A 26,664-nucleotide genomic window follows, 5' to 3' on the forward strand; every position below is an offset into this window, starting at 1 on the left:
GGCTGCTCTTTGTCTAGAGAGGCCTAGGACTGTTCAATAATCTCTCCCTACGATCAATGATCAAATACCACTTTAAACTTGGACACAGGGTTTCGTGAGTCTTTGTATTGGCTGAAGTTTCAGAGATACCTAGTCTCCAGGGAACCCCGCTAACACCAATTGACTCCGCCAGCTAACTTCCTCACATCCTATTTCCAGTAAAGGTTTCATTCTATTCTCCCTGTGGCCTTGCACCACCAACTTTTTATCATTTAACCTCTGCTGTTTTCCACTCTCTCACTGACCTTTTTAAACAAATTTCAGGCTCTCTGCACAACCTATCCCCCAACCCTAGCTCCTGTTCCCCATTTCACTTGATTAAAACTTATTACATTGCTATTTTTCACAGTTCCAATAAAAGGTTGTTAATCTGAAACATCGACCCTCGCTTCACAGATGCTGCTAGATCGGCTGAGTATTTACAGAATTTCTTCCTTTTATCCTGGTTTGTGTAATGTCACCTTTGCAAGTATCTTTCTAATAAATCTGCACTCTAAGGCAAATAATCCTTCCTAAAATGTTTTGCCCAGCATAGAAAACACTGCACCAGTTCTGATTTATAGCTGGAGCATAACTTCTAACCTCTTGGATTCTAGTTCACTAGGTATAGAGGTGAGTATTTCATTATTTTATTTTTAATATCCGTATGTTATATTTTAATGATCTATGCACATAGACCCCAAGTCTTTTCAACATTCACTGCTTCTAGCTTTTTTCCCAGTTATAAATACTACAACTAATCCATTTTAGGTCCAAAGTGGATAACTTCAACGAAATTAAAATCAATTTTCCACAGTTTTGCCTACTTACTTAATCTATTGCTCTTTGTAGTTTTATGCCTCCATTTATCTACAATGCTGTTAGATAATATAAATGATAATGTGAAGCACTAAATAATACAGAAATGGCTAAAGCATTGAAAAAGCAATTGTGGAATTCTTGAAATAGAAATTTAAAATAAACATAGTATTACATGCAGTTTTAGGAACTGCTTCAACTTTAGGAAGGATATGAAGGCATTGGAAAGACTGTAGCAAAGATATGTGAGAATAGTTCTAGGGAAGTGGACCTGCGTATATATTGGAGAAGGTGGAATTGTTTTCTTTAAAAATCACAGAAAAGGTTATTGGGAGAGTTTATAGAGGTATTCAAAATCATGAGTGTACTGGATAGAGTAGAAAGAAACTTCCACTCGTGAAGGAATCAAGAACAAGAATGCACAGATATAAACTGGTTTACAAAAGAGACAACGAAAATAATCTCATAAGGCCTGGAATGTTCTGCCTGAGACTGTAATGGTGGCATGTTCAATCAAAGCATTCAAAGGGAACTAGAACTTAGTTGAAAAGGAAGATTGTGCAGGATTATGCTGGGGAAATGGCACTAGTGAAATTGCTAATTGGGAGAGTAGATGCATAAATGATGGGCTGAATGGCCTCCTGTGCCATAATGATTTTGTGAAATAATGCAATATCTTTCTACCAAATCTGTTCTCATTACAATTTCAGTGATTTAATTATGGACTTAATACAAAAACATTTCAGCATTTATTTAGAAAAATAGCTGACGCCCTCTGCTAGGTGACACACTATTGAACACAATTGGTAGCACAGTGGTTAGCACTGCTGCTTCACAGCTCCAGGGACCTGGGTTTGATTCCTGGCTTGGGTCACTGTCTGTGTGGAATTTGCACATTCTCCTCGTGTCTGCGTGGGTTTCCTCTGGGTGCTCTGGTTTCCTCCCGCAATCCAAAGATGTGTGGGTTTAGGTTGATTGGCCATGCTAAAATTGTCCCTTAGTGTCCTGAGATGTGTAGGTTAGAGGGATTAGTGGGTATAATGTGTAGGGATATGGGGGTAGGGTTCTGGGTGGGATTGTGGTCGGTGCAGACTCGATGGGCCGAATGGCCTCCTTCTGCACGGTAAGGTTTCTATCATTCCATGAACTCAACACCTTTAAAGATAAACTTCCCCCAAACTCAGTGAAAGGACTTAGTGCGCATGTTTGTAGCGTTACGGTTTTGCGTCTGATGTAATCGCGCACCAGTTCCGTTGCCCTGGTTACCCGGAAATGTGGGGAGAATGGCGGCCTTGGCAGCGCCTGTGACAGTGGCGGCCTCTACTCCCACCAAACACCGCCATAAGAAAAGACCCACCAGTCCGGGGAACAGTGGAGGTGCAGCGGCAAAGAAAAAGAAAATAGGGCAGGTAAATACAGAAAGTGAGTGTAGGCAATATTAACCGCGGAGACGAATGTGTTTAAAAAGCGCCCAGGGACGTGAGCAGATTAAATCAAACAGCAGCATTACGTCTTGTGGCTATGGTTATACGTTTGCAGAGTATCAAGAAAGGATACTTTCATAGTCTGAGCAAAAAAGTAAGTTTCAAAAATCCAATAGAAGATTCTGGTATGAAAAGGGTGAAACAAGTTGCTATTAACTCCTTTTTTGCACTCGGAAATATATCATTTGCCATTGTTTGTTTTTGTGAAAGAAATGTTGATTGAGAGGTTATCAAGTTAGACGTCTTTGGCTTGACCATAAATAAAAACAGGGAAACTGAAAATACTCGGCATGCCAGACTACATCTTTGACGAGGAACAAAGTTGACGTCCCACAGTGTATCTTCCATAAACTTGAGATCATCCAAAATTGCCGCGTCGTAACTTGCATTTATTATCCTTTCAGCTTATTGGCAAAGATGATGTCTTGATTTCAAAATACCTTATCCTAGTTTTTTAGTTCCCCCCCCCAACCTTTACGTTGTGACAGCCGTGTTCTGACTGAGGCACTGAATGGTTACTTAGGTTTAATGTGTGCCTGCTCTTTGTTAGTTTAACTGGTCACTTGACTCAGAAGTTTTGAGGAAGGACACTTTAATTCCATGAATCTATGATATATGCTGGATTTAAACTCAGATCCCAGAGCTAAGCAGAATCATGTGCTAATCTACTATGCCACACAACATCTCTTGTGCTTTCAGCAATTGGGGGTTTGGCGGGGGGGGTGGTGATATACTTTCCTCTGCCATTTCCTCTGATTCCCTTATCTCCATAGGCATTTTATGAGGTCACATATTTTCCTTATTTCCATTCTAGCTGACTGCCAATATTGGGAGTAAATTAATCATAACATGTTACAATTCCCATAGAAACTAATACCTTCTAAAAAGATATTTGAATTCCGACTGAAAAGAATGCACAATATTTTATATTTTAAAACTTCTACTGCAATCCACGGATTAGAAATGACATTACCAAATAAGTTGTCTATGAATATTTGGACAAACTACAAAAAGATTTGACTTGTGAAATGTCTGAAGTTACCACTCCACAATTATACTCTGTTCCTGTAGTGGACACTTCATTCTCCAAGAACCTGTCCAAAACTTCTTATCCCTGAATTAACTTTCCCAGTGGTAGTAATTCTTGGAGATGTCTCTGTTTACCCAAAGCTAGGTGAAACCTTCAGCTTCATTTAAGTCCTCATGAGCATGGTTGCTTCAATCCAAATGCGAGCTTCCACCGCATTCTATGAGGTGAACAATAATAGAGGCTGATTGCCTCTATTGCTCTGCTCTCTCTCTCACGTTGTTGCAAACTGACCAATTTGTGAGGGTCAGGGATTATCTCAAGAAAGACCCTGTAAACCAACACTACTGTGGCTCTGTCCATTGCATCCAGGTAGAAATACTAATTAGCTATCCTTAAGGCACCCAACCGCATTATATTTTGGAATAAAGTAGGCAGTTTAAAGTATAACTATTTGGAAATCCTGACATTCCTCCACCTCCCTTTAACTTGGAGGCTAACAGCCTATCCACCATCAGAGTAGTTGCTCTGGTCATTGTTTACAAATGTGAATATATCACACCTTCTTCCCTGGTATGATGACCTGAACCCACCCCCTTTAACCTTCAGTAACCAAACTGTAAGTAAGGACACTTCTCCATGGAATCCCAGGAAGTGGAATTGGTATGCCTTGAAAATCTTGGTGTCTGGAGCCCTGCAATGCCATGCTTTGTTGGTGGAGCTCATCCATACCTTGGGAGGGTGAGACATGGCACAGTGTGTCCTGTAGTTCTTGGTGCTGAAAGAGAAACTATATCCAAGGGAGGGGCAGAAATTGATGCGGCTGAGGCCCCACTGGCCAGGTGCTGTCACCCCCAGACCTTCTCAACCTTGAGGATTCAACTAAAAAGGAACTGCAAACTTGGGGCATTGAGGAGGGCCCCCATTCTCTGACTTTTGCACTGAGGGTAATGATGCTGAGGATGGAACTTTTCCCAGTGTCATCCATATGGTCAGTGCCTGAGATGGAGCAAGCACTCCCATTTAACCTGTGGTTGATTCTGGGGATAAATAGTATCAGAGATAGAGCTGGTTGGTACAGCTGGGCCACCCACTCCACCCTGTTGAGGGCTAGGTCGAATGTTTTGTGTCTACCAGGATGACAGTGATCATTTATTGTGGGACTATCAAGTATTTGAAGTCTCCTGCATTGAGGCATGTGCTCATAAGAACACAAGAAATAGGAGCAGGAGTAGGCCATCTAGCCCTTCGAGCCTGCCCCGCCATTCCAGAAGATCATGGCTGATCTGAAGTGGATCAATTCCACTTTCCCGCTTTCTCCCCATAACCCTTAATTCCCTTGTCTATCAAAAACTTATCTACCCGTGACTTAAATATATTTAGCGAGGTAGCCTCCACCACCAACGGGCAGAGAATTCCAGAGATTCACCACCCTTTGAGTGAAGAAGTTCCTCCTCAACTCTGATCTAAACTGCCCCCCCGCCCCAATCTTGAGGCTGTGCCCTCTAGTCCTGCTATCCTTCCCAAGCGGGAAGAATCTCTCTTTCTCTACCCTATCCATCCCCTTCATTATTTTCTACGTCTCTATAAGATCCCCCCCTCATCCTTCTAAACTCCAACGAGTACAGACCCAGTCTATTTAGTCTCTCTTCATAGTTCAACCCCCTCATCTCCAGTATCAGCCTAGTGAACCTCCTCTGCACTCCCTCCAAGGCCAATATATCTTTGCGCAAGTGCGGCGACCAGAACTGCACACAGTACTCCAGTTGTGGCCTCACCAGTGCCCTGTACAGTTGCAGCAAGACCTCCCTGCTTTTATATTCTATCCCCCTTGCTATAAAGGCCAACATTCCACTCGCCTTTGCAGCACCTGCAGACTGGGTTTTTGTGACTTGTGCACAAGCACCCCCAGGTCTCTCTGCACCGTAGCATGCTGCAGCTTTTCACCTTTTAAACTCCCTACTGAGTCTCCTCTTTCCAGACATCTGACAGATTTTGGCAATAATTTAGATTGCCGTGACAAGAACCAGCTGGCCCTCGACCAATGGTTGGAGTTGATGCTGCTGATCAGGTCCATCCACTCTGCTGTAAAGATTGTGTGTGTGAGACCAAGGACTTGAACCAACTCAAGCTGCACTAACCCAAGGCATCTTCAATGCTGAAGGAGTGGTGAATCACAAGTAACTCCACTCCCTCCCTGTGGTAGATAGTGTGTGTGGTGGTTACAATACACTTTAGCCGTGAAGACAACTATAACTAGCCTCTATATCAGAAAGCGACATGTTGTGGATTTAGCACTGAGCTCCTTAAATGGAAGTATGTGGTGTACTTCCTATATGAAACCCACACCTTTCTCAGAGACAAGGTTACATGGCACTGGGAGTGGCAAGGAACACAAAATGGCTATCTTGCTGGCCTCTTATTTTCAGCTGGGGGTCTGGAGGGTCAAGGAGTTTATACCAGGCTGCTTACTTTATCTCGCCATCTGACTGGGTGATTGTGCATGTATCCGAGGCTAACGCAAAACAAGTGCACTTCTTTGAAGAAGTGCCCACTCATTTTGGCTCTACTGATGTCAGTGAGGGCATCATCCAACTGTATTCTCGACATGAGGGATGGCTTTGGTACCCAGCAGGGCAGGGCTGCAATGGAAAAGACGAGAGATCTAGCTGGATCCTATGACTTGGTAAATGTTTGGCAAACTGTCTGCCCAACTTCAATGCTTACATTTGCAAGAGGTCTGGCAGAGGATAGTTCAAAGCCAAATGCCTTTTCCATTTCTGAGGCACGTGCACTCTTATGTTCTAGGGGGTGGTCGGTTTGTTGGGTGCTAAGCGGCTTAATGCTCAGCTCTGTCTGGCAGAGTTGACAGGTGCCCTTGACTGGCTCCTGAGGGGCAAGACTTGGGCATTGTCGGATGTCTGGAGAGTAAGAGTGACGTGCATAGGCTTGGATGGAAGTCTACAGCTGGGGAGATGCCACTTCCTTGATGCAGGATTGTCCTGCTGTCCAAAAGAGGCTATCTCCACCTGCTTAAAAACCAGGTGTCTGGTCACTCTCCACAGCACAAACAGGGCCATGTCTGCTTCTGTTGGCACCCTGCTACCCACGTGATCCACCTAAGCAAGTCCCAGGCCAGACAAAATATGAAATCAGTAATTTTATTCCTGACTTGGTTCACCATTCACAGATATTCAACATGTATACTTTTTAGGACTGTGACAACATTCTAGTTTGTGTATTTTGTTGCCTGGATCTGACTTCTTTATGCTGCCAAAGGATGGATTAAGGCTAACAGGACTTTAACACCCCTTCGCTTTGGGAGAATAGTACATCAAAGATGACCCATGTCTGCCAACATTCCATTTGCATGGAGCCTTTCCTCTGCCTCATGTGGAGGAGGTTGACAGGACTGTGCAAGCCAGGCATGGAGGTCAACTTTTCTGCCTAATTTGATGTGTGCTTTTTTTTTTAACAACTGAACAGGTAAGGTAAAATGTTTTGAACTTGCTGTTTCTTTTTTTATATAGAATATTGTATTGGATACCATTGGTGAGAATAAAAGTTTGGCGACAGATTCTAGTCCTGGACATGGTGAACCTGCTGTAAAACCTTTGGTATTTAAGGATCCAAATTTTATTGTAAGTATTTTATCTTTTACCAGAAATAGTAAATTCTATAGTGGACATTTACCCTTTGCTCATTTCCCTTTCCATCATTCAAATCATGTTTTCAATCCTGTAAAAGCTTCATAATTGTCATTAGGATTTTATGCTGAGACTTAGAAAAGTATGCAGAAATGACCTTGTAAAGCCTAATATTGTCCCATTACATAAATGCTTCTGATAACTGAATGGATAATTAAGCATTCTTGCAGAGAATTATAATGCTGAAAAGGGCATTAAGAGTGTTAATTTTGTGGCACCTAGTAAACTTGGGTAACACGGTGGCACAGTGCTTAGCACTACTGCCTTACAACACCAGGGACCTGGGTTCAATTCTGGTCTTGGGTGACTGTGGAGCTTGTGTGTTGTCCCTGTGCACTCCAGTTTCCCCTCTCACTCCAAAGATGTGCAGGTTAGGTTGATTGGCCATGTTAAATTGTTCCATAGTGTCAGGAGGGGTAGCAGGGTAAATTTGTGGGGTTACGGGAATATATAGGGCCTGGGGTGAGATTGTTGTCGGCGCAGGCTTGATAAGCCAAATGGCCTCCTTCTGCACTGTCATGATTCTAGGGGCAAATTATTTCTGTAATTCTGTTAAACCCAAGAATGAACTTTAACTATCAAGTCCAAGTTTTTAATACTCCCTATCAGCTCTAAACATATGTACATATATACAAGTTAAGGCCACTCAGCCTCTGGAGTATGCTCCACCATTGAATAAGATCATGGCTAATCTGATTGTAACTTCAGCCCCATTTTCCTGCCTACCCCTTTTCACTTCTTTGTAATCAATAATCTATCTAGCTTTGTAATAAAAATATTCAAAGATTCTGTTTCCATTGCGAATTGAGGAGGAAGAGAGTTCCGAGTTCCAGAGAATTGCATCATTGTTCAAATTTCCTCATCTCTGTCTTAAATGGGCAATCTTTTATTTTTAGACGGTGACCCTTCTAGTTCTAGATTCTCTGATGAGAAGAAACATCTTCTCTACATCCTCCCTGCTAGGGTAAAATCTATTCAAGGTTAATTGGTAGGTAAATGAAGGAAAAGAGATTGAAGGTAGATAGAAATTTGATGTTTGCAAATGTTTGTTCTTTTGAAAGAAACTGTCTGTGTAAACCTAATGTCCTGTTTGTGATTGTAACTTCTATGTATCTCATTAGATAAAACTAATTGCACTCATGAAACAAATAAGTTTTCCTGTGCACTAATCAAATTCTGTCTATTCATCGCTTTCAATTTTGAAATATTTGCTTAAAAAGGCAGTAACATAACTCCTGCCATGTCCTTGGTCTATAGGTGCATCATTTCATCCAATCAGGTACAGCAATGATTGTAGTACAATGGATAATTGTTATATTTCAAATACTCTTACGCTTTTACAACATTTTGATAACTTCCTTTGGTAACTACATTAAAACTTCTGTTTAATATCATGAAAACATTTTGACAGATTGCTACAGGTACTAAACTTGAGCAAAGCAATTGGAACATGTCAGTACTGACCCACAACTTCGTTGTGCAATGTTCTATAACAATGGACTCTATCTTTTGAAAGCTTCACCTAATTACTATGTGGACCATGCTACTTTATTTTCATGGATGACTTTGTGATGCTGCAATGTTAAGTATATTGCTGTTTCTGTAGAATCATGGGTTCTTGCTGCATGTCAGGTGTTTCATTTCATGAATCCAATCTAGTAACTATTCTTGATCTATTGTATAACGTCTTGCCTGTTTTTAGAAGAACCTCAACTATTAATTACTATAAAATAAATTTGCTTGTGTGCATAAATCTGTTTATAGTGTTTTTTTTCGTAAATTGAAACAAATTGTGTAGGTGCATAAGGGTGAAAGCCATTTTAATTCAGTCTTGCTGATCAAATGCTGCCAAAGCTAAGGACATTTTAAAGGCAAAAGTAAATTCAGATTTAGTGTTCTTATCCCAAATCTAGAATATTCATGCGTTCCACACAGTGATTTTGGATCTACTTCTTCCATTAGAATTCATAAGAAGACTTTGTCTTGTCATATATGCTCTGCCCAAAAGCAGGTCCTTGGCTCATTGTCTGCTGTATTTCATCTGGGGCTGTTTGCTTTGGCAGTTTTTGTCAGTGGTGGTTTGAAGAAGGCACTGCCTGAAATAATTTCATTTATTTTAGTGAGGGCTAGCCTTGAAGTTGAAGTGCTGGAAAAGGATGCTAGCAATTGAGCAGTTTTGTATATTGTACAATTGTCATTGTGCCTCAAGAACAAATAGTGTGTGCATGTGACATTTTCTCATGGTGGCGTTTTCCTGATGCTGGGTTGAATGCATTCTTTTGGTCTAGGTGCATCTGATTCTGCTGTATATTCCCTCATGAATGCTTGTTGCTGACACTGATTAAAATGGAAAAAAGTGTTCTGTTTTTCAGTGTAATGCTTCACCTTAGTTGTGGACTCGCCAACTTTAAGGGCATTCAAATGGTCAGTGGATAGGCATATGAATAACATTGGAATAGTTTAGGTTAGAGGGTCATTAGATTGGTTCCACTGGTTGGCGCAACGTTGAGGGCCGAAGGGCCTGTACTGCGCTGCAATGTTCTACCTTGAGACAAAAAAGATTCAAATGAAGTCCTAAATAAACTGTATAAAATATTTGATCTTAAAATTGCCACTTGACATTGTTGGTGAACACTAGGTTATCACTGTTTGAATAGTAATGCTATTTTATTGATTGGCATGGCTTATAATTCATCCTCTTCTGAAATGTAAAAAGTACATTTACAGTGCTAATCTGTTGGGTTCCAGTGAGTTGAGTAAATGATGATCTGTGTACTCCTGAGGTTCCCTTTTTTACATCCAGCCAGTTGGACTCCATGTGACATTAAGCAGCAGCTGAGTACACTGTACACAGCCAGGCTTTGAATACTTACAACATCCCAATTGCAGCGCTGAAGACATGTGCCACTATTCAAATTGCACCAACAGCCATGATACTTTGAGTTTTGCTATGATGTTGACATTGACCCAATAGAAATCTAATCTGGCTAGTTACTGATTGGTCTGTGAGCCACTTGACAGTCAGCAATCAAGTGAGGGAAGGAGTCGTCAATAGTTTTATCAAGAAGCAGCTCCTCATCAATAATCAGCTAATTTCTCAGTTCAGATTTTGCCAGAAGCACTCAGTTTCAAATATTATCACAGCCTTGGGGGATATGGACAGACATGAATGTAACAGCAACTTGCTCGGTTTGCCTCTGGGAAACTGGAATGGGCAATAAGTTTACCTTTGCCAGTGTCACCCATATCTCAAGAACAAATTAAAACAAATGTTGAAATATCTGAGGCTAGATGGCATTTAATCCTGACAAATGCGAGGTGATGCATTTTGGAAGGAATAATGCAGGGAGGAGATACATGATAAAAGGTAGACCAATTAAGAGTATAGAAATGCAGAGGGACTTGGGAGTGCAAGTGCACAAGTCTCTGAAGGTGGCAACCCAGGTGGAGAAGGTTGCGAAGAAAGCTTATGGAATGCTAGCCTTTATAGGAAGGGGTATAGAGTATAAGAGCCGGCGTCTAATGCTTCAGTTGTACAGAATGTTGGTTAGGCCGTATTTGGAGTACTGTGTCCAGTTCTGGTCACCTTACTACCGGAAGGATGTGGAGACCCTGGAGAGAGTGCAGAGGAGGTTTACATAACATAAGAACATAAGAAATAGGAGCCGGAGTAGGCCATCTAGTCCTTCGAGCCTGCCCCGCCATTCAATAAGATCATGGCTGATCTGTCGTGGCTCAGTTCCACTTTCCCGCCCTCTCCCCATAACCCTTAATCCCCTCTCTTATCAAAAACCCATCAACCCGCGTCTTAAAAATATTTAGCAAGGCAGCCTCCACCACCTCAACGGGCAGAGAATTCCAGAGATTCACCACCCTTTGAGTGAAGAAGTTCCTCCTCAACTCCGTTCTAAACCGCCCCCCCCCTTTATCTTGAGGCTGTGCCTCCTAGTCCTACTGTCTTTTTTGAGCGGGAAGAGTCTCTCCACCTCTATCCTATCCATCCCATTCATCATCTTATACGTCTCAATGAGATCTCCCCTCATTCTTCTAAACTTTAACGAGTACAAGCCTAGTTTATTCAGCCTCTCCTCATAGCTCAACCCCTCAACTCCGGTATCAGCCTAGTAAACCTCCTCTGCACTCCCTCCAAGGCCAAAATATCTTTGCGCAGGTGCGGCGCCCAAAACTGCACACAGTACTCCAGCTGCGGCCTCACCAATGCCCTATACAGCTGCAGCAAGACCTCCCTACTTTTATGTTCAATCCCCCTCGCTATGAAGGCCAGCATCCCATTCGCCTTCCTGACCACGTGCTGCACCTGCAAGCTGGGTTTTTGCGACTCATGCACAAGGACCCCGAGGTCCCTCTGCACCGTCGCCTGCTGCAGTTTTTCGCCACGTAAGTAATAGTCCTTCCTACCATTATTCCTACCAAAGTGGACCACCTCACACTTGCCAACGTTAAATTCCATTTGCCATTTCCTGGCCCATTCGCCCAGCCTATCTAGATCCTTCTGCAGACTCTCCACACCCTCCGCACAATTTGCCGTTCCCCCAATCTTGGTGTCATCAGCAAATTTCGACACCCTACACTCGGTTCCCTCCTCCAGATCATCTATATAAGCCTGGTGTGGAAGGACTGGGGTATGAGGAAAGATTGGGTAAACTGGGGCTTTTCTCCTTAGAAAGACAGAGATTAAGGGGGGATCTGATAGAGGTGTATAAAATAATGAAAGATATAGACAGAGTCAACAGTGGCAGCCTTTTTCCTAGATTGGAGACAAATATCACAAGGGGTCATGAGCTAAGGGTGAGGGGGGAGAAGTATAATATGGATACTAGAGGGAGGTTTTTCACACAGAGGGTCGTGGGGGTATGGAATGTGCTACCAAGTAAGGTGGTTGAGGCAGGCACGCTGGACTTGTTTAAGGTTTACTTAGGCATGTGAGTGACATAGGGATGGAGGGTTATGGGCGACAGTTTTAAAAAGGGTCAGAGCCTCGGGACGATACTGGAAATGTAATACTACGTGTTAATGTTTTGTCTCTTAATTCCCAGGTATGTCAGTCCACCTTGTTGTCAAACGAGAGGCATGCACACGGTGGGTCGTGCATGGGCTGCTCTTGGATGTTTCGAGAGTGGCCTAGTACTTCGCGTCGTGTTGTGTGCTTAAACCTGGACCAGCAGATGGGCACCACAACAGCTCAGTGACTATCACTGCTAGCTGTGCAGATACATGGATTTGGGCCGGTGTCTGTGGGAGTTTGCGCATTCTCCCTGTGGTTGCATGGGTTTCGTCTGGGTGCTCCGGTTTCCTCCCACACCCCAAAGATGTGCTTTTAGGCTGATTGGTGTACCAAATTGACCCTACACTATTCTCCCCTGAATCTGGTTACAATAGGGGTACCATTAGCATACACACGGGGCAAGGTAGGTGTAGGAAAATGCTTTGTTAAGATGGCGGCGTGGGCTCGTTGGGCCGAAGGGTCTGTTTCCTGTGCTGGATTGTTCTTTGTATAAATGCAACATATATTAATTACATGGGGGATGGCTGACAAGGATATATTACAAAATCTCAATGACAGTGGAACCAGTTTGTTTTGTGGTTGGTTTTTTTAGCTATGTTCTGCTTTCCCTCTTGTGCATTTGCTCTGTCACAACAAATGTTCAATTAAAGAAAAGTAACATATTCATTTGATTGATCACCAGAGTATGGAGTAGGTGCACCCCACTAGAAGGAAATAACATAAGAAATTGGAGCTGGAGAAGGCCGTTTAACCTCCAGTTTGCTTCGCTGTTTAACAAGATCACTGCTGATCTTCTACCTCAACTCCATCCTCCCACATTATCCCCTAGTTCTCTCATTATCCCAAAACCTGTCTTGAACATACTCAATAGCTGAGTTCCCATTGTTCTCTGCCATTGAGGATTCTGAAGATTCACAACCTTTTGAGTGAACAAACTTCTCCGCATCTCAACCCTAAATGCTGAACCCCTTCTTCTGAAACTGTAAACCCTGTTTCCTAGATTCCTCTTCTGGTACCCTGCTAGTTACAGCCTGCCAAGCTGAAAATGGCCCATTTATTCCTGCTCTTTTTTTCTGTCCATCAATAATCCTAAATGCATACAAATATAATGTCCTAATCTAATAATTCCCACAATAAACCTCACTGTTTTTTGAAAATCCATTTATGTTTATGGAATGAAGTGAAGGAAATAATAAAACTTCCATAAGTAAATTTTGCATTTGAAAAACAATGCTGTTAAGCAGATAAGTGTGCTTATTCCTATTGCTACTTGTTGCCACTGGGGTGGATTGGAAGGTGCTTAGAGCTGGGGGGTTCAGACGGGGAGGAATTCGTAAGATGTGTATTGGGTCCTTAGAGCAGTATGTAGGTAGCCCGACTAGAGAGGGGGCCATACTGGATTTAGTTCTGGGCAATGAGCCAGGTCAGGTGGTTGAGGTTGCAGTAGGTGAATGTGTGGCTAATAGTGACCACAACTCTGTCTACTTTAGGATACTAATGGAAAAAGATGAGAGCTGCCCTAAGGACAGGGTGCTAAATTGGGGGAAGGCTAGATACAGCCAGATTAGGCAGGAGTTTAGGGATACAGACTGGGATAGGCTGTTGGAGGGCAAGTCCATGTTAGGCATGTGGGTGTCTTTCAAGGGAAAACTGAAATGGTTGCAGGAAAGACATGTGCCAGTTAAGAGAAAGGATGGGAAAGGTAGGATTAGAGAGCCGTGGATTACTAGAGATATTGAGGACTTGGTCAGGAAGAAACGAGAGGCGTATGTCAGGTCTAAGCAACTGGGAACAGAGAGAGCGGTGGAGGAATTCAGAGAGAATAGGAGGGATCTCAAAAGGGGAGTTAGGAGGGCAAAAAGGGGGCATGAAATGGCTTTGGCAGGTAGGATTAAGGAAAATCCAAAGGCGTTTTACTCCTATGTTAGGGTGGCTAGGGGAAAAATCAGTCCTCAGGGACAGAAGAGGGGAATCGTGCTTAGAGTCCAAGGGAATGGGGGAGATCCTGAATGAATACTTTGCGTCGGTATTCACGAAGGAGAGGGGCTTGATGTCTGGTACAGTCTTCGAGGGAGCTGTAGACCAATTGAAGGAACTATCCATTACGAGGGGAGAAGTGTTAGGGCTTTTAGGTAGCATTAAAACTGATAAATCTCCGGAGCCCAATGGCATTTATCCTAGGCTTCTTAGGGAGGCGAGAGGTGAAATTGCTGGGCCTTTGACGAATCTTTGTCTCTTCTTTGGACACAGGTGAGGTCCCAGAGGACTGGAGGATAGCGAACATGGTACCGTTGTTTAAAAAGGGTAGGAAGGATAACCCTGGTAACTGTTGGCCGGTGAGTTTGACGTCAGTGATAGGCAAGTTGATGGAGAGGATCCTTAGGGATAGGATGTATGAGCACTTAGAGCGTTGCGATCTGATTAGGGATACGCAGCATGGCTTTGTAAAGGGGAAGTCTTGCTTTACGAATCTGGTAGAATTTTTTGAGGAGGTGACAAAAACAGTCGACGAAGGACGAGCCGTTGATGTCGTCTATGTGGATTTCAGTAAGGCGTTTGACAAAGTCCCTCATGGTAGGTTGGTTGAAAAGATTAAGGCTCATGGGATACAAGGCCAGGTATCTAGATGGGTTGAGAATTGGCTTGGTAAGAGGAGACAGAGAGTAGTAGTGGAAGGGTCCTTTTCTAGCTGGAGGTCTGTCACTGGTGTGCCGCAGGGCTCAGTACTGGGACCTCTTTTTGTAGTATATATAAATGACTTGGAAGAGGGAGTAAGTGGTGTGATCAGCAAATTTACAGATGACATGGCTGGATTGGCGGGCAGTGAGGAGCAGTGTCTGGCAATACAACGGGATATAGATAGACTGGTATATTGGGCAGATATATGGCAAATGGTGTTTAATCCTGATAAATGTGAGGTGATGCCTTTTGGCTGGAATAATGTAGGGGGGAGTTATATGATAAAGGGTAAACCTATAAAGAGTATAGAAACACAGCGGGACCTGGGGGTGCAAGTGCACAAGTCTTTGAAGGTGGCAGTACAAGTGGAGAAGGTTGTGAAGAAAGCTTATGGTATGTTAGCCTTTATAGGAAGGGGTATAGAGTATAAGAAATGCGAGGTGATGCACTTTGGCCGGAATAATGTGGAGGGGAGTTATACGATAAAAGGTAGAACTATCCGGAGTATAGATACGCAGAGAGACCTGGGGGTGCAAGTGCATAAGTCCCTGAAGGTGTCGGTACAGGTGCAGAATGTGATGAGGAAAGCGTATGGTATGTTAGCCTTCATAGGAAGAGGTATAGAATATAAGAGTAGGAGTCTGATGTTGCAGTTGTATAGAACGTTGGTTAGGCCTCACTTGGAGTACTGCGTCCAGTTCTGGTTGCCGTACTACCGGAAGGATGTAGAGATCCTGGAGAGAGTGCAGAGGAGATTTACCAGGATGTTGCCTGGTATGGAAGGGCTGTCTTACGAGGAAAGATTGGATGAACTTGGGCTGTTTTCCCTTGAGAGACGTCGGCTGAGGGGGGATCTAATAGAGGTTTATAAGATTATGAAGGGGATAGATAGAGTAAATGGTGGTAAGCTTTTTCCGCTACAAGAAATGGATAGAACGAGGGGTCACGGGCTTAGGGTGAGGGGGGCTAGGTATAAGACAAATATTAGAGGGCAGTTTTTCACGCAAAGGGTAGTGGGGGTGTGGAATGCACTGCCGAGTAAGGTGGTGGAAGCAGGCACGCTAGGGTTGTTTAAGAGTCACTTAGACAGCCATATGAGCGGGCTACATATAGGGGGATATAGTAGGCCTTACTGAACATTGTAGGCTTGGGAATACGTTTTGCCTCAGGAATGTTAGTCTTTGCCTGTTTAATAATGAATTTTTTTGTCTCCACAGGCATTTAAGTCCAGCAAGGGGCATGTAGGCGGCAGGTTGTAGTGGGCTGCTCTTGGATGTTGCTTCGGGAGTTGCCTATTGCTTCATGTCGTTAGTGTGCTTAAACTGGACCATCTCGAGGGCAACATGACAGCTCAGAGACTATCTCTGTTGCTGTGCGGACACATGGATTTGGGCCTGTGTCTGTGGGAGTTTGCACGTTCTCCCCGTGGTTGCGTGGGTTTCCTCCGGGTGCTCCGGTTTCCTCCCACATCCCCCAAAGATGTGCTTTTAGGCTGATTGATTGGGTACTAAAATTGTCCCTAAATTGGACCTCCCTGATCCTCGCACGTTAGGCGTAGACTAAAATCATGAATAGGTCACTGAGATAGTAGGACGGCGGCGCGGGCTCGTTGGGCCGAAGGGCCTGTTTCCCGTGCTGTGTTGTTCTTTGTTGCTCTTTGTATAAGAGCTGGAGTCTAATGTTGCAGTTGTATAGAACGTTGGTTAGGCCGCATTTGGAGTACTGCATCCAGTTCTGGTCACCTTACTACCGGAAGGACGTGGAGACCCTGTAGAGAGTGCAGAGGAGGTTTACCAGGATGTTGCCTGGTATGGAGGCCTGGGTTATGAGGAAAGATTGAGCAAATTGGGGCTGTTTTCCCTTGAAAGACGGCGACCAATGGGGGGATCTAATAGAGGTATATAAGATTATGAAGGGTATAGGTAGAGTAAACAGTGGTAAGCTATTTCCTATGTTAGAAACACACAGTACGAGGGGCCACAGGCTTAGGGTGAGGGGGGAGAGGTATAACACAGATATTAGAGGGAGGTTTTTCACACAGGGTAGTGGGGGTATGGAATGCTCTGCCAAGCAAGGTGCTGGAGGCAGGCACGCTGGAGTTGTTCAAGAGTTACTTAGACAGGCACATGAGTGGGTTGGAGGTGGAAGGATATAGGAGATTGTTTTAAATAAGGTTCATTAGCATTGGGATGTCCCTGGTAATGTATAAGGATGTGGAATGATACTAATGTTTTTCTCTTTTAATTCACAGGTTTTAAGTCGGTCTGCCTTGTTGTCCAATGGGGGGCATACATGCGATGGGTCGTACAAGGGCTGCTCTTGGATGTTCGAGAATAGCCTAGTACTTCATGTCGTTAGTGTACGCTTAAACTGGACCAGATGCTGGGCAACACGACAGCTCAGTGGCTATCACTGTTTGCTGTGCAGACACATGGATTTGGGCCAGTGTCTGTGGGAGTTTGTGCATTCTCCCCGTGCTTGCGTGGGTTTTCTCCGGGTGCTCCGGTTTCCTCCCACACCCCAAAGATGTGCTATTAGGCTGATTGGAGGTAACAAATTGTCCCTAAATGAGTTTTCTCTCAATGTGGAATGCCACGAGCATAGATAAGGGTCATGGGTGGAGGGGGGACTGGTAATGTTAAAATGGCGGTGCGGGCTTGTTGGGCCAAAGGGCCTGTTTCCCGGGCTGTTTTTGTTCTTGGTTCTTTACTTTTGAGCTATGGTTATGCAATGTTATCTTTGTCCAGGCTGGTATTTTCGCCATGACGTTTTAACTTATTTTCCTTGGGAAGTATTGAGAGTAAATGTTTTTCTTTTGTGCGGTGCCAGAAGAACCATATTAATTTTAAATGGGCAAAAATGTGTATAGAAGCTCCGCATTTGAAAACTGCAACAGATTTATTCATGCATTTAATTGATTCTCTACATTGTTTGAATATAACAATATTAGTTTTCTTCATTTATATCTAGTGAGGAAACTGAGCAGATTAAGTTATTTTTGTTGGAACTAAAAATCCAAGTGATATTAGCTTATTGATTACATAAACAGATTAGAAAAAAATGTTACGTAAAGAGTAGTACTGCAGTAAACAATTAACTAACTTTTTATTGTATGCCTTTGGAATTTTAATTTTCAGCATTCTGGCATCGGAGGCGCAGGTGCTGGGAAGAAGAGCCGTGTTTGGAAAAATCTGAAACAAATTCTTGCTACCGAGAGGATGTTACCATGGAAACTGAATGATCCTAACTGTGAGTTTCAGTGACACTCGCTATCTTTTTACATTTTTTAAATGTATTCAAAAATTTACATAATCGTACCATAAAATTCAACCTCTGTGGCAAAGTAAATTTCCATTATTCCCTCATACCACTTAGTGGGAAATCTAATGGAGGAATTTGCTTTTCTTTGCTACTTAAAGCATTTATATTTGAGCAAAATTATTTTTCTTGTCAGTTCCTGGGCCATGCGCATCACTGGCAAGGCCAGTGTTTCTTGTGCAATCTTGGTTGCCCTTAAGAAGGTGAGAGCTATCTTTTTTTAACAGCTGCAATCCCTGTATTGTAGGTACACCCACTGCACTATTAGGGAGGGAGTTCCAGAATTTTGACCCAATGACAGTCAAGTTGTCACAATATAGCTTCAAATGAGGATGTGACTTCGAGGGGAACTGGCTGGTTGTGCATGCTGCCCTTCTCCTAAGTGGTAGAGTGAGTTTGCAAAGTGCTGTTGAAGTGGCCTTAGTGAATTGCTATGGTGCATATCAAGGCAAATGCATTGCACTCCTAACCTCTGCCTTGCAGATGATGGATAGGCTTTGGGAGTCGGGAGATAAGTTATTCACTGCAGAATTCTCAAGTTCTGACCTGCTTTTGTAGTCAAGTGTTTGTATGGCTGGTTCAGTTAAGTTTCTGATTAATAATAATCACCAGAATATTAATAGTGGGGGGGTTCAGCAATGGTAATGCCAAAGACTCTTGTTGGAAATGGCCATTACCTGGCACTTGTATGGATGGCACAAATGTTACTTGCCACTTATCATTCCAAACTTAAATGTTGTCTGGGTCTTTCTCCATATGGACAAATTGCTTCAGTGTCTGAGGTATTGCAAGTGGTACTGAACACTCTGCAATCAGCAGTGTATATCCTCATTTCTAATCTTATGATGGCAAGAAGGAGGTCATTAATGAAAGAGCTGAAGATGCTTTGCCTTAGGATGTTGCCCTGAGGAACTCCTGCAGTGATGTCCTTGGGTTGAGATGATTGGCCTCCAACAATCTTCCATCTTCCTTTGTACTAGATATAACTCAAACCAACAGCAAGATTTCCCCCTGATTCCTATTGATTTTAGTTCACATTCAGTCAACTGCTGCCTTGCTGTCAAGGGCAGTCATTCTCATCTCATCTCTTGAGTGCAGTAGACCAACGTAATACATCACTTCTCGGCCTTTTGGCTGAGATCAAATGTAGCATTAACGTGCTGTGCTTGGTTGAAGTCATTAGGTTCCATTTTAGCTTCATTTGGAGCAATCTTAAAAGCGGCATTTTGGCCAAGATGCAAATGAGGTCAAGCCTTGGAGGAGATAGATCAAGCCCAAGACAGGAGCTGAGAGCCCTGTCTTGTCAGCCTGGATTGAGAATGTCTCAACTTGTTGAGGCTCTGAATTGGACTTGATTTGACTGAATTGGAATAAAACCAAAAAAAATCTGTTTTGAAAATCTGAGGACTAAATGTTTAATTTACAACTGTAACGTAATTGCTCTTGCACTAAACTATTTCATTTGAATTTAACATTCACTGCACGAAAATTGATTGGAACAAAACATATTGCCACTTTGTAATTGTAGGAATAAGTTTCTAGCATTGCTTTATTGAAAAGGCATAATCATAAAAAATTATGCTTTCTGCACATAAAGTGTTCAAGTTTGTGAGGTCTGTTACTTAATATGATTGTAGACTTATGACTAAGATCATTTCTTAATCAAAACATTTTTTATTATGGATAAGTGATCTTAATAGTTTTCTTTGTGATGGCAGAAAGATATGTGCTAGCTTTGTTGGCATTCTACTGTTAATAAATTTGATTTAAACTTGTAAATTCACAGATTACATTCATGTTTTGATTTTTGTGTGTTGAAAGATTCCCCATTTTTGCCTGGTTAGATGTTCATCACAGCAATAATCAATTCCTTTTTCTCTTAAAATTTTCAGATTCCAGCATTGATGCTCTTCCTTCCTTTAAACCGGCCAAAAAATACTCTGATATTTCAGGACTTCCTGTAAGTAGAATACATTCGTCTTCATTGCATACAGTTGATATCGTGCAAACAAATTCGAGAAAGTTAAACTACAGTTACCTTTTGAATATTGTCCTTGTACTGCTATTTACCATGTTAATCTAGAAACCAGATACTTTTTTGTTCTGAATTATACCACAGCAATAAGTAGCTACTTGGTACCTTTAAAATAAAAATTCACAAGGTCCTTAAAGATATAGGAAAAAAATGAACTCTGAGCCAAGAAACAGATATTAGGAATGACTGAAAGCTTTAATGAAGGATGATTTTTAAGAAAGTGGGAATATTTAGTGGTAGGAGGGGATGCATGAGGCAGAAACAAAAGAATGAAGAGCTTGAGAGTTGTAGAACTGCAGGAGGCTACAGAGTCAGGGAGGAACGAGGCCATGGAAGGATTTAAATGAATCTGATTAATCCATGTATCACTCAATATAAATTGTATCCCACCATATTTCTTTGCAAAACATAATTTACCACCTAGGACTGCAATTTGTAGCAATATGAAGGGATTACAAAAAAAAAATCCCATGGAGTGACCTTTGGTGAGGGACTTCTGTGTGGATCCTAATACTTTTGGGCAGTGGAAGCATGTAATGAGCTTGCTTTATCATAATCTGGAGATATATTTTTATTATTTGTTCGCACCTTGTCCTGAGCATAGTTCCGTCTGTGCTTCTGCTCAGCTGGTGTTGGCATTCCTCCTCTGTATTAAGTGATCATTGTGTACCTGCAGAGTGATTCTGCTATCACAACTAAATTTAATCCTGTCTTCACTGCACGTACACAAGCAGGAGAAGTTGGATTGTATAATGAGACCCTGACTGACTGCTCACTCACTAGTTCTGGAGAAATAGCAGAGTTATGGTTCTTCAGCTGCTACCACATGTCAGATCACTAGCTAAGGATGGTCAATAAATGCTTACCTAGCCAGTGATACCAATATCCCATAAATGAATAAATAAAACATTTATAGGCTTATTTGATGATCCTTCTTGTATATCCCTCCTCAAGCTTGATTGATCCTTTAACCGATATTCTGATAATTCCCATCCTTTCTTTTGTAGGCCTCCTCTATTTCCAGTTTGAAATCCTGTAACCAGGAAATTTGAGCTGCCATTCTTGACCTTTAAGCCTTGTCTCAGTCATGGCCACGTCATTCTTGTAAGTTAAGAAATTAGAAAAAAATTTTCCGCCCCCACCACAAACCAAGTAATTGACTGATGCAGTGTTGAGTAGCTATTTTTTAAAAGGAGCTGGATAATTATAGGATAGATTTTGAACAGATCTAGCAACCCAAGAGTGGGCATTCATGAGACACTGGGCCATCAGTAGCAGCAGATTTGTACTCAACCACAATCTGTAACCTCATGGCCCAATATATCCCCTTGGTAAATTACCATCAAGCCAGGAGATCAACTCTGGCTCAATGAAGAGTGCAGGAGGGCATGCCAGATGCAGCATACTAAAATTATTGAAGTTCAGCACAGCTGTACAATATTACAAGGACTTTCGTTGCATCTCAAGGTAAATCAGTTAAATCCTCAAAAACTTTAATTGGATTTAATCTAAATTGAGGTTTACTCTGCAAGTTGACACAGATAAACCTTTTGTTCCAAAAATAAAAAGAATTGCAGTAAATGCACAGAATACCTCAAACATCAGCTAATCTTTTTTTACCTTGCATCATCTCTTGCCTCCCCAGACATGCCAAACCTACTCTGTTTATAACAGCTCCTTTCTGTTTCTTTTAAAAATTGGAGAATAAAAATAAGTTACAATTAGAATCAAGCTAGTAAACTACCACAGGGAGATCAGCAAACTGAGTTCAAAATCCACAGGCTGAGCTCAGCAATCTCATAACGTATGGATCAGAGTGGAGCTCTGGCTTTGCTTCAAATTGAAAATGGTAGAGGGCAACCAAGGAAGGGGGAGAAGATTTCATGTGCATCCCCATTTGACTATTGCAGGGCTCAGCATGTGCATGAGACAAACTAAGATGACTTTGAAGTGTTTTTAGTCAAAGATGCTAAATGAGAGGTCCCACAAGGCTGCCTCGTGAGGTCCCATCATCGTGAGTGCCAATTTCCAGCCAGTTTGGTTCATTCAGTGAAACATTAAGCAGCTGAATGCATTGGATACTGTAAAGATATGGGCCCCATTGGCAGCCTATTACCGTTCTGAACTAACCACTCACCTAGCCAAGGTGCTCCAGCACACTCTTCCATCTCTCAATTTGAAAGCTTATCTAAGTATGCCCTATTTGCATAACACATGATAAATTTGATCTGACCAGTGTGATGGTGGGAAGCATTAACAGTGTGATCAAGTAAAATCTGCTTCAAAAATAGCCTGGTCACCAGTACTCAATTCTGGAAAAGTGATATCAGAAGCTGAAAAAAGAAACAAAATCTGAAGAACATATTTATTCATTTGATTTTTGAAATGGAGAGAAATATTTATTTTTTTAAGGTCCAAATTGTTTTGTGAACAGTTAAAACAGCTAGACTTTATGTTGGACTTATCAGAAGTCCCAGTGCTCCCATCTAACAATGACCATGTCATTTATTTAAAAAGGGGTAAAAAAAAACAACTCTGGACCAAATTGAGGAAAATACAATTCTGGAAAGTTCCTCAAAGACAATTCCTTAAAGACAATTTAAAAGAGACCCAGGAGATCATAATAAACATGAGTCACATCACCCCATTTTGAACTTTTGTATTCTTCCAAAGGTCATTGACCCTCTGCAAAAAGAGAAATCTTCCAACATCTAAGTTGTTTGCTTATTTAACCTTTTATGCAAGTTCCCTTTCCCCCTGCCCCGCCCCCATTCTGTCCATTTCAAATTGGTACAACCTTGAATCATGAATTTTCAGATACTCATGCACTCTGATCAGAGAGAGTCAACATGGTTTTATGGGTAAATCATGTCATTAATCCAGTTTGTCTTTTTTGAAGGTCACTGATAAGGAAGCTGGGCAATTGCCAATGAGTGCTATCTGTATGGACTTCCAGAAAGCATTCTATAATGTTCCGTACAAAAATTATGGCAAGAATGAAAGCACATCGAATTGGAGTGGCTTTTGACTTGGTTTGGAAATTAGTTGGGAGGTAGGAGACAAGAGCGGGGATAAAGGACAGCTACTTTGGTGGAATATGACAAGTGTTGCTTCCCAGGAATCAGTTCGGAGACCTCAGCGTTTTAGCTTATTAATTAATTACTTTTATAAAAAAAAATTATATATCTGAATTTATAAATGACACTAAATTAGGTACATTAAATAATGCAGAAAGCAGATTGAGTGGGCATATTTGGAATTCAATGGCAGCAAGTGTAATTATCCTATATGAACCCAAATTAGTATTTTCTAAATTTTGAGAAAAGTAATAATAGACTAGTAGCAACAACAGCAACATTTGTTTATGTAGTGTCTTTAACATAGTAAAGTGTCCCAAGGCCAAATTCATAACATGTTATTACCAAACCTTCTAAGGAAATTTTAGGGCAGTAGCCAAAAGCTTGGCCATGGAAGTAAGTTTTAAGAAACATCTTAAAGGAGAGGTTTAGGAAGGGAATTCCAGAGTTTAAAATCTTGTCAAGACCATTTAAAAGGTGTTGCCTCAAATTGGTCACTGAGCTAAAATTTGTGTGTGTGTGTGTGTGTGTGTGTGTGTGCACATAGTCCCCTTTTAATTTGAAAATAACTCGGTATACAAGCTTTAGTCTTAAACAAGATAAAGGTTCATTTATTACAAAAACTACTGCTGAAAGTTACTTGGGTTAAGGGAATAGTCATTAAAATACAAAGATCAAAAACAGATAAAAATACGTAAAAATGAGATTTCAAATCAGTCTCCGTGAGATATCATTGCAGGCCATTGCTTGAATTCCGTCTTTCTGAAGTAAAGGAACTAAAATTTGAGATTCAGTTTAGCAACTGCAATGGTTTCTGCAGTCAACTAGTCAATGGACTCAACAGGGTGGACAGGTTCGGGGAGAAAGAGAAAATTTATTGTTCCTTACTGGGTGTGTGGATATGACCCTTGAAGATTGTCTTATGGCAACAGTTAGTTTCTTAAATACCTTAATTTTTGGCTCCTGGTGACAGGCAACCTCTGATGTTTATGACAGTTCTTCTTGTGGTTTCTTTCAGCTTGTATCATGGTCCTTTGAAATCCCTTCCTGTCTCCTGTCAGGGTTTGATGTGAGGCTGATTACAGTATTTGTAGGCTGATTTAAATCTATTTATCAAGCCCAGTCCACCGGTGGAGGTCTACACCAGTGGGGATCACATGTGGTCCCCTGCAACAGGAACCAGGTGTAATGGCCTTGCTGGTGGGACTAGAGATCATTGAGGCCCTTTGGCAATTTGGGGGCAGGGGTGGGGGACAGTGCCTCTTAGGGCTGGGGGGACAGTGCCTCTTAGGGCTGGCAGTGTCGGTGGGGGGGGAGGGGCCATGTCCAGGGGATCATCGCCACTGTGAATGACCTGACGACCTCTGTGTTGCACAGAGTACTGTAAATTCATTTCACTAAACTTGCTCCAAAAACAGGTGGGAAAACCTCCCATTTTCCCGCCCTTTTTGGTAAAATTGCATCTCTTATGTTTCACAAATCTGTAAACAAGATAATTGCATGTGGTTTTGTAATTCCTTGAGTAGGAACTTGAGTGTGAGTAGTGGCCAAGAGGGTATATTTCAGCTTAGAAAGAGGATGAAAAGAGCAATGGAGGAGAAAGTGCCAGGAAGTTACAAACTCTGCAGTAAAGGGTAAAACACCACTCAGTAGAATATGATGCAATATATGCAATCTCAGCAAGGAAAGCAGAATCACCAACTGAGAGCCAGCTCCAGGCTGAGACCATGGACAATGTAAACTTCTTTGCAAAAACCTGTATTTTGTTTATTTTAAACAGGCTCAAATTATACAGTGAAGTTTTCAGTAGTTTGGTTCCCAATTATAAACACAAATAAGGTGGATGGAGAAAACTCCACATGCGGTGTAAATAAAATACTTAACAGGAATCAGGGAGTGGAGTTAATATCCTATTTATCCAATACAACTCTTGTGCCTTTGTTTAGTTATGAGACTATCGTCCCACTATGGTAAGACTATATTTAGTTTGGTCAATCATCTCAATTTGTGATAATCGTATGGCATTGCACCCAGAAATTTTTAAAAGGAAAAGATCTGATTAAAAGTTGATTAATTTCATCTTTCAACTGACAAAATTTTACAATGAAACATTATCTGTTTTGGTGCCTTAATTCACATAACTACTTCACATTTTATTATTAGTGTTGTATTTTTGATTTGCAATTTGATGCTCCCAACACACACTTCGTACTATGAGAGTGTAGTTTGGGAGTTAAGCTACGAAAGTCAACATATACTAATTCGTGATCACACATATTTCCATCTATTAAAATTAATTGCTAGACAGTTGGACTTGCTAATCACACTGCAGTTCCTAAAGTGCATTCTTGTTGGATGATTCACTTACTCAGGAGTGCTACTTTTTCTTACAGGCCAATTATACAGACCCACAAAGCAAGCTACGATATAGCAGCACAGAAGAATTCTCATACATCCGCATGCTTCCTTCAGACATTGTGACTGGTTATTTGGCTTTAAGGAAAGCAACAAGTATAGTACCATGAAGTAGGACACAAAATTATATGCGAAGTGCCTGAAGATAAATTTTCTATTGTGCAAAGCAGTACTTGGTGAATTATGACATTCAGGAGTTCCTGTTCATCTCAACAGAAATTTCCAGCAACTGCAGCTTTGGCAACAATATTTTTAAGTAAATTGTTAATGGGAAATGTAAAAACACTGCAATGTAAAACTAGCTCCATGTGGAAACTTCAGGGTGTGCGGAAAATATTGCATGCAAAGCTAATATATTGTAAAACAGCTCTTGATTTTTTTCCCAAAAGTATCTCGGACTTCCAGCACAGGTTTTTCCTGTGGGGAAAACCAACAGTTGTGTTTTTGATTTGAGTAAAAGTACCATTGCTGAGTGTGCCCTCCAGCTCCCAAGTTGGAGTGAAGCCCAGGAATTTGTCTGCCCTTATTACAGACTCTCTGGATTAAAGTTAAATTGTTTCTATAATAAAAATTCAAATGCTTTTGAGATTTCTAAATTGTTAAAAAAAAACTGGCATAGCAGAATGGAATCCACATTAAGAGGGCTATATCTGAAAAGTGTCTTGTTACCTGTGTTTCTTTCCTTAATCTGGCAACACTCTGGACATCTGCATCTTTAATCTCCAAATAGTGGAAGTTAGGCGTGGAGTAAGTCGGGAAGGGCGCGCAAAGTATAAAAAGAAGGCTGCAGTAGACAGTGGGCAGTGTCGGGAGCGGGCAGCGGAGTGAGCAGGGAGCAGAGTATGAGCTGTAAGGGCTTTGGCTCACTGGGCTTTGGCGAGAGCAGGCGGAGGCAAGGTAGGTTGTTTGTTGTTTTTTTTCTCTCTCTTGTTTGATCTCCCAAAACTATAAAGTAAATGGCGGGTACGAGTGAGACCATTTTGTTGCATTCGGTGTCAGATTTGGGGGTTTCTGGAGATAACTTGCCTCCCGGAAGTCCACATCTGTGCCAGGTGTGTG

General features: G+C 41.9%; 1 protein-coding gene across 2 annotated transcripts; it reads left to right on the forward strand.

The window, feature by feature from the left end:
- The first annotated feature begins 2,100 nt into the window (after positions 1–2,100).
- On the forward strand, positions 2,101–26,186 carry ino80c (INO80 complex subunit C). 2 transcript variants are annotated; one of them, XM_080208665.1, is made up of 5 exons: positions 2,101–2,246; positions 6,879–6,989; positions 17,898–18,009; positions 19,971–20,038; positions 25,584–26,186. In XM_080208665.1, the coding sequence occupies exons 1-5, from the start codon at positions 2,121–2,123 to the stop codon at positions 25,713–25,715; spliced, it is 549 nt and encodes a 182-aa protein (XP_080064791.1). In that variant the 5' UTR covers positions 2,101–2,120; the 3' UTR covers positions 25,716–26,186. The 2 variants fall into 2 exon arrangements, with proteins under 2 accessions (XP_080064791.1, XP_080064799.1); XM_080208673.1 differs by lacking the exon at positions 2,101–2,246 and adding an exon at positions 2,304–2,415.
- Positions 26,187–26,664: the final 478 nt, after the last annotated feature.

The sequence above is a fragment of the Carcharhinus amblyrhynchos genome, chromosome 2, assembly GCF_965287045.1.
Source record: "Carcharhinus amblyrhynchos chromosome 2, sCarAmb.v2.hapA, whole genome shotgun sequence".
In the NCBI taxonomy this organism is placed as follows: Eukaryota; Metazoa; Chordata; class Chondrichthyes; order Carcharhiniformes; family Carcharhinidae; genus Carcharhinus; species Carcharhinus amblyrhynchos.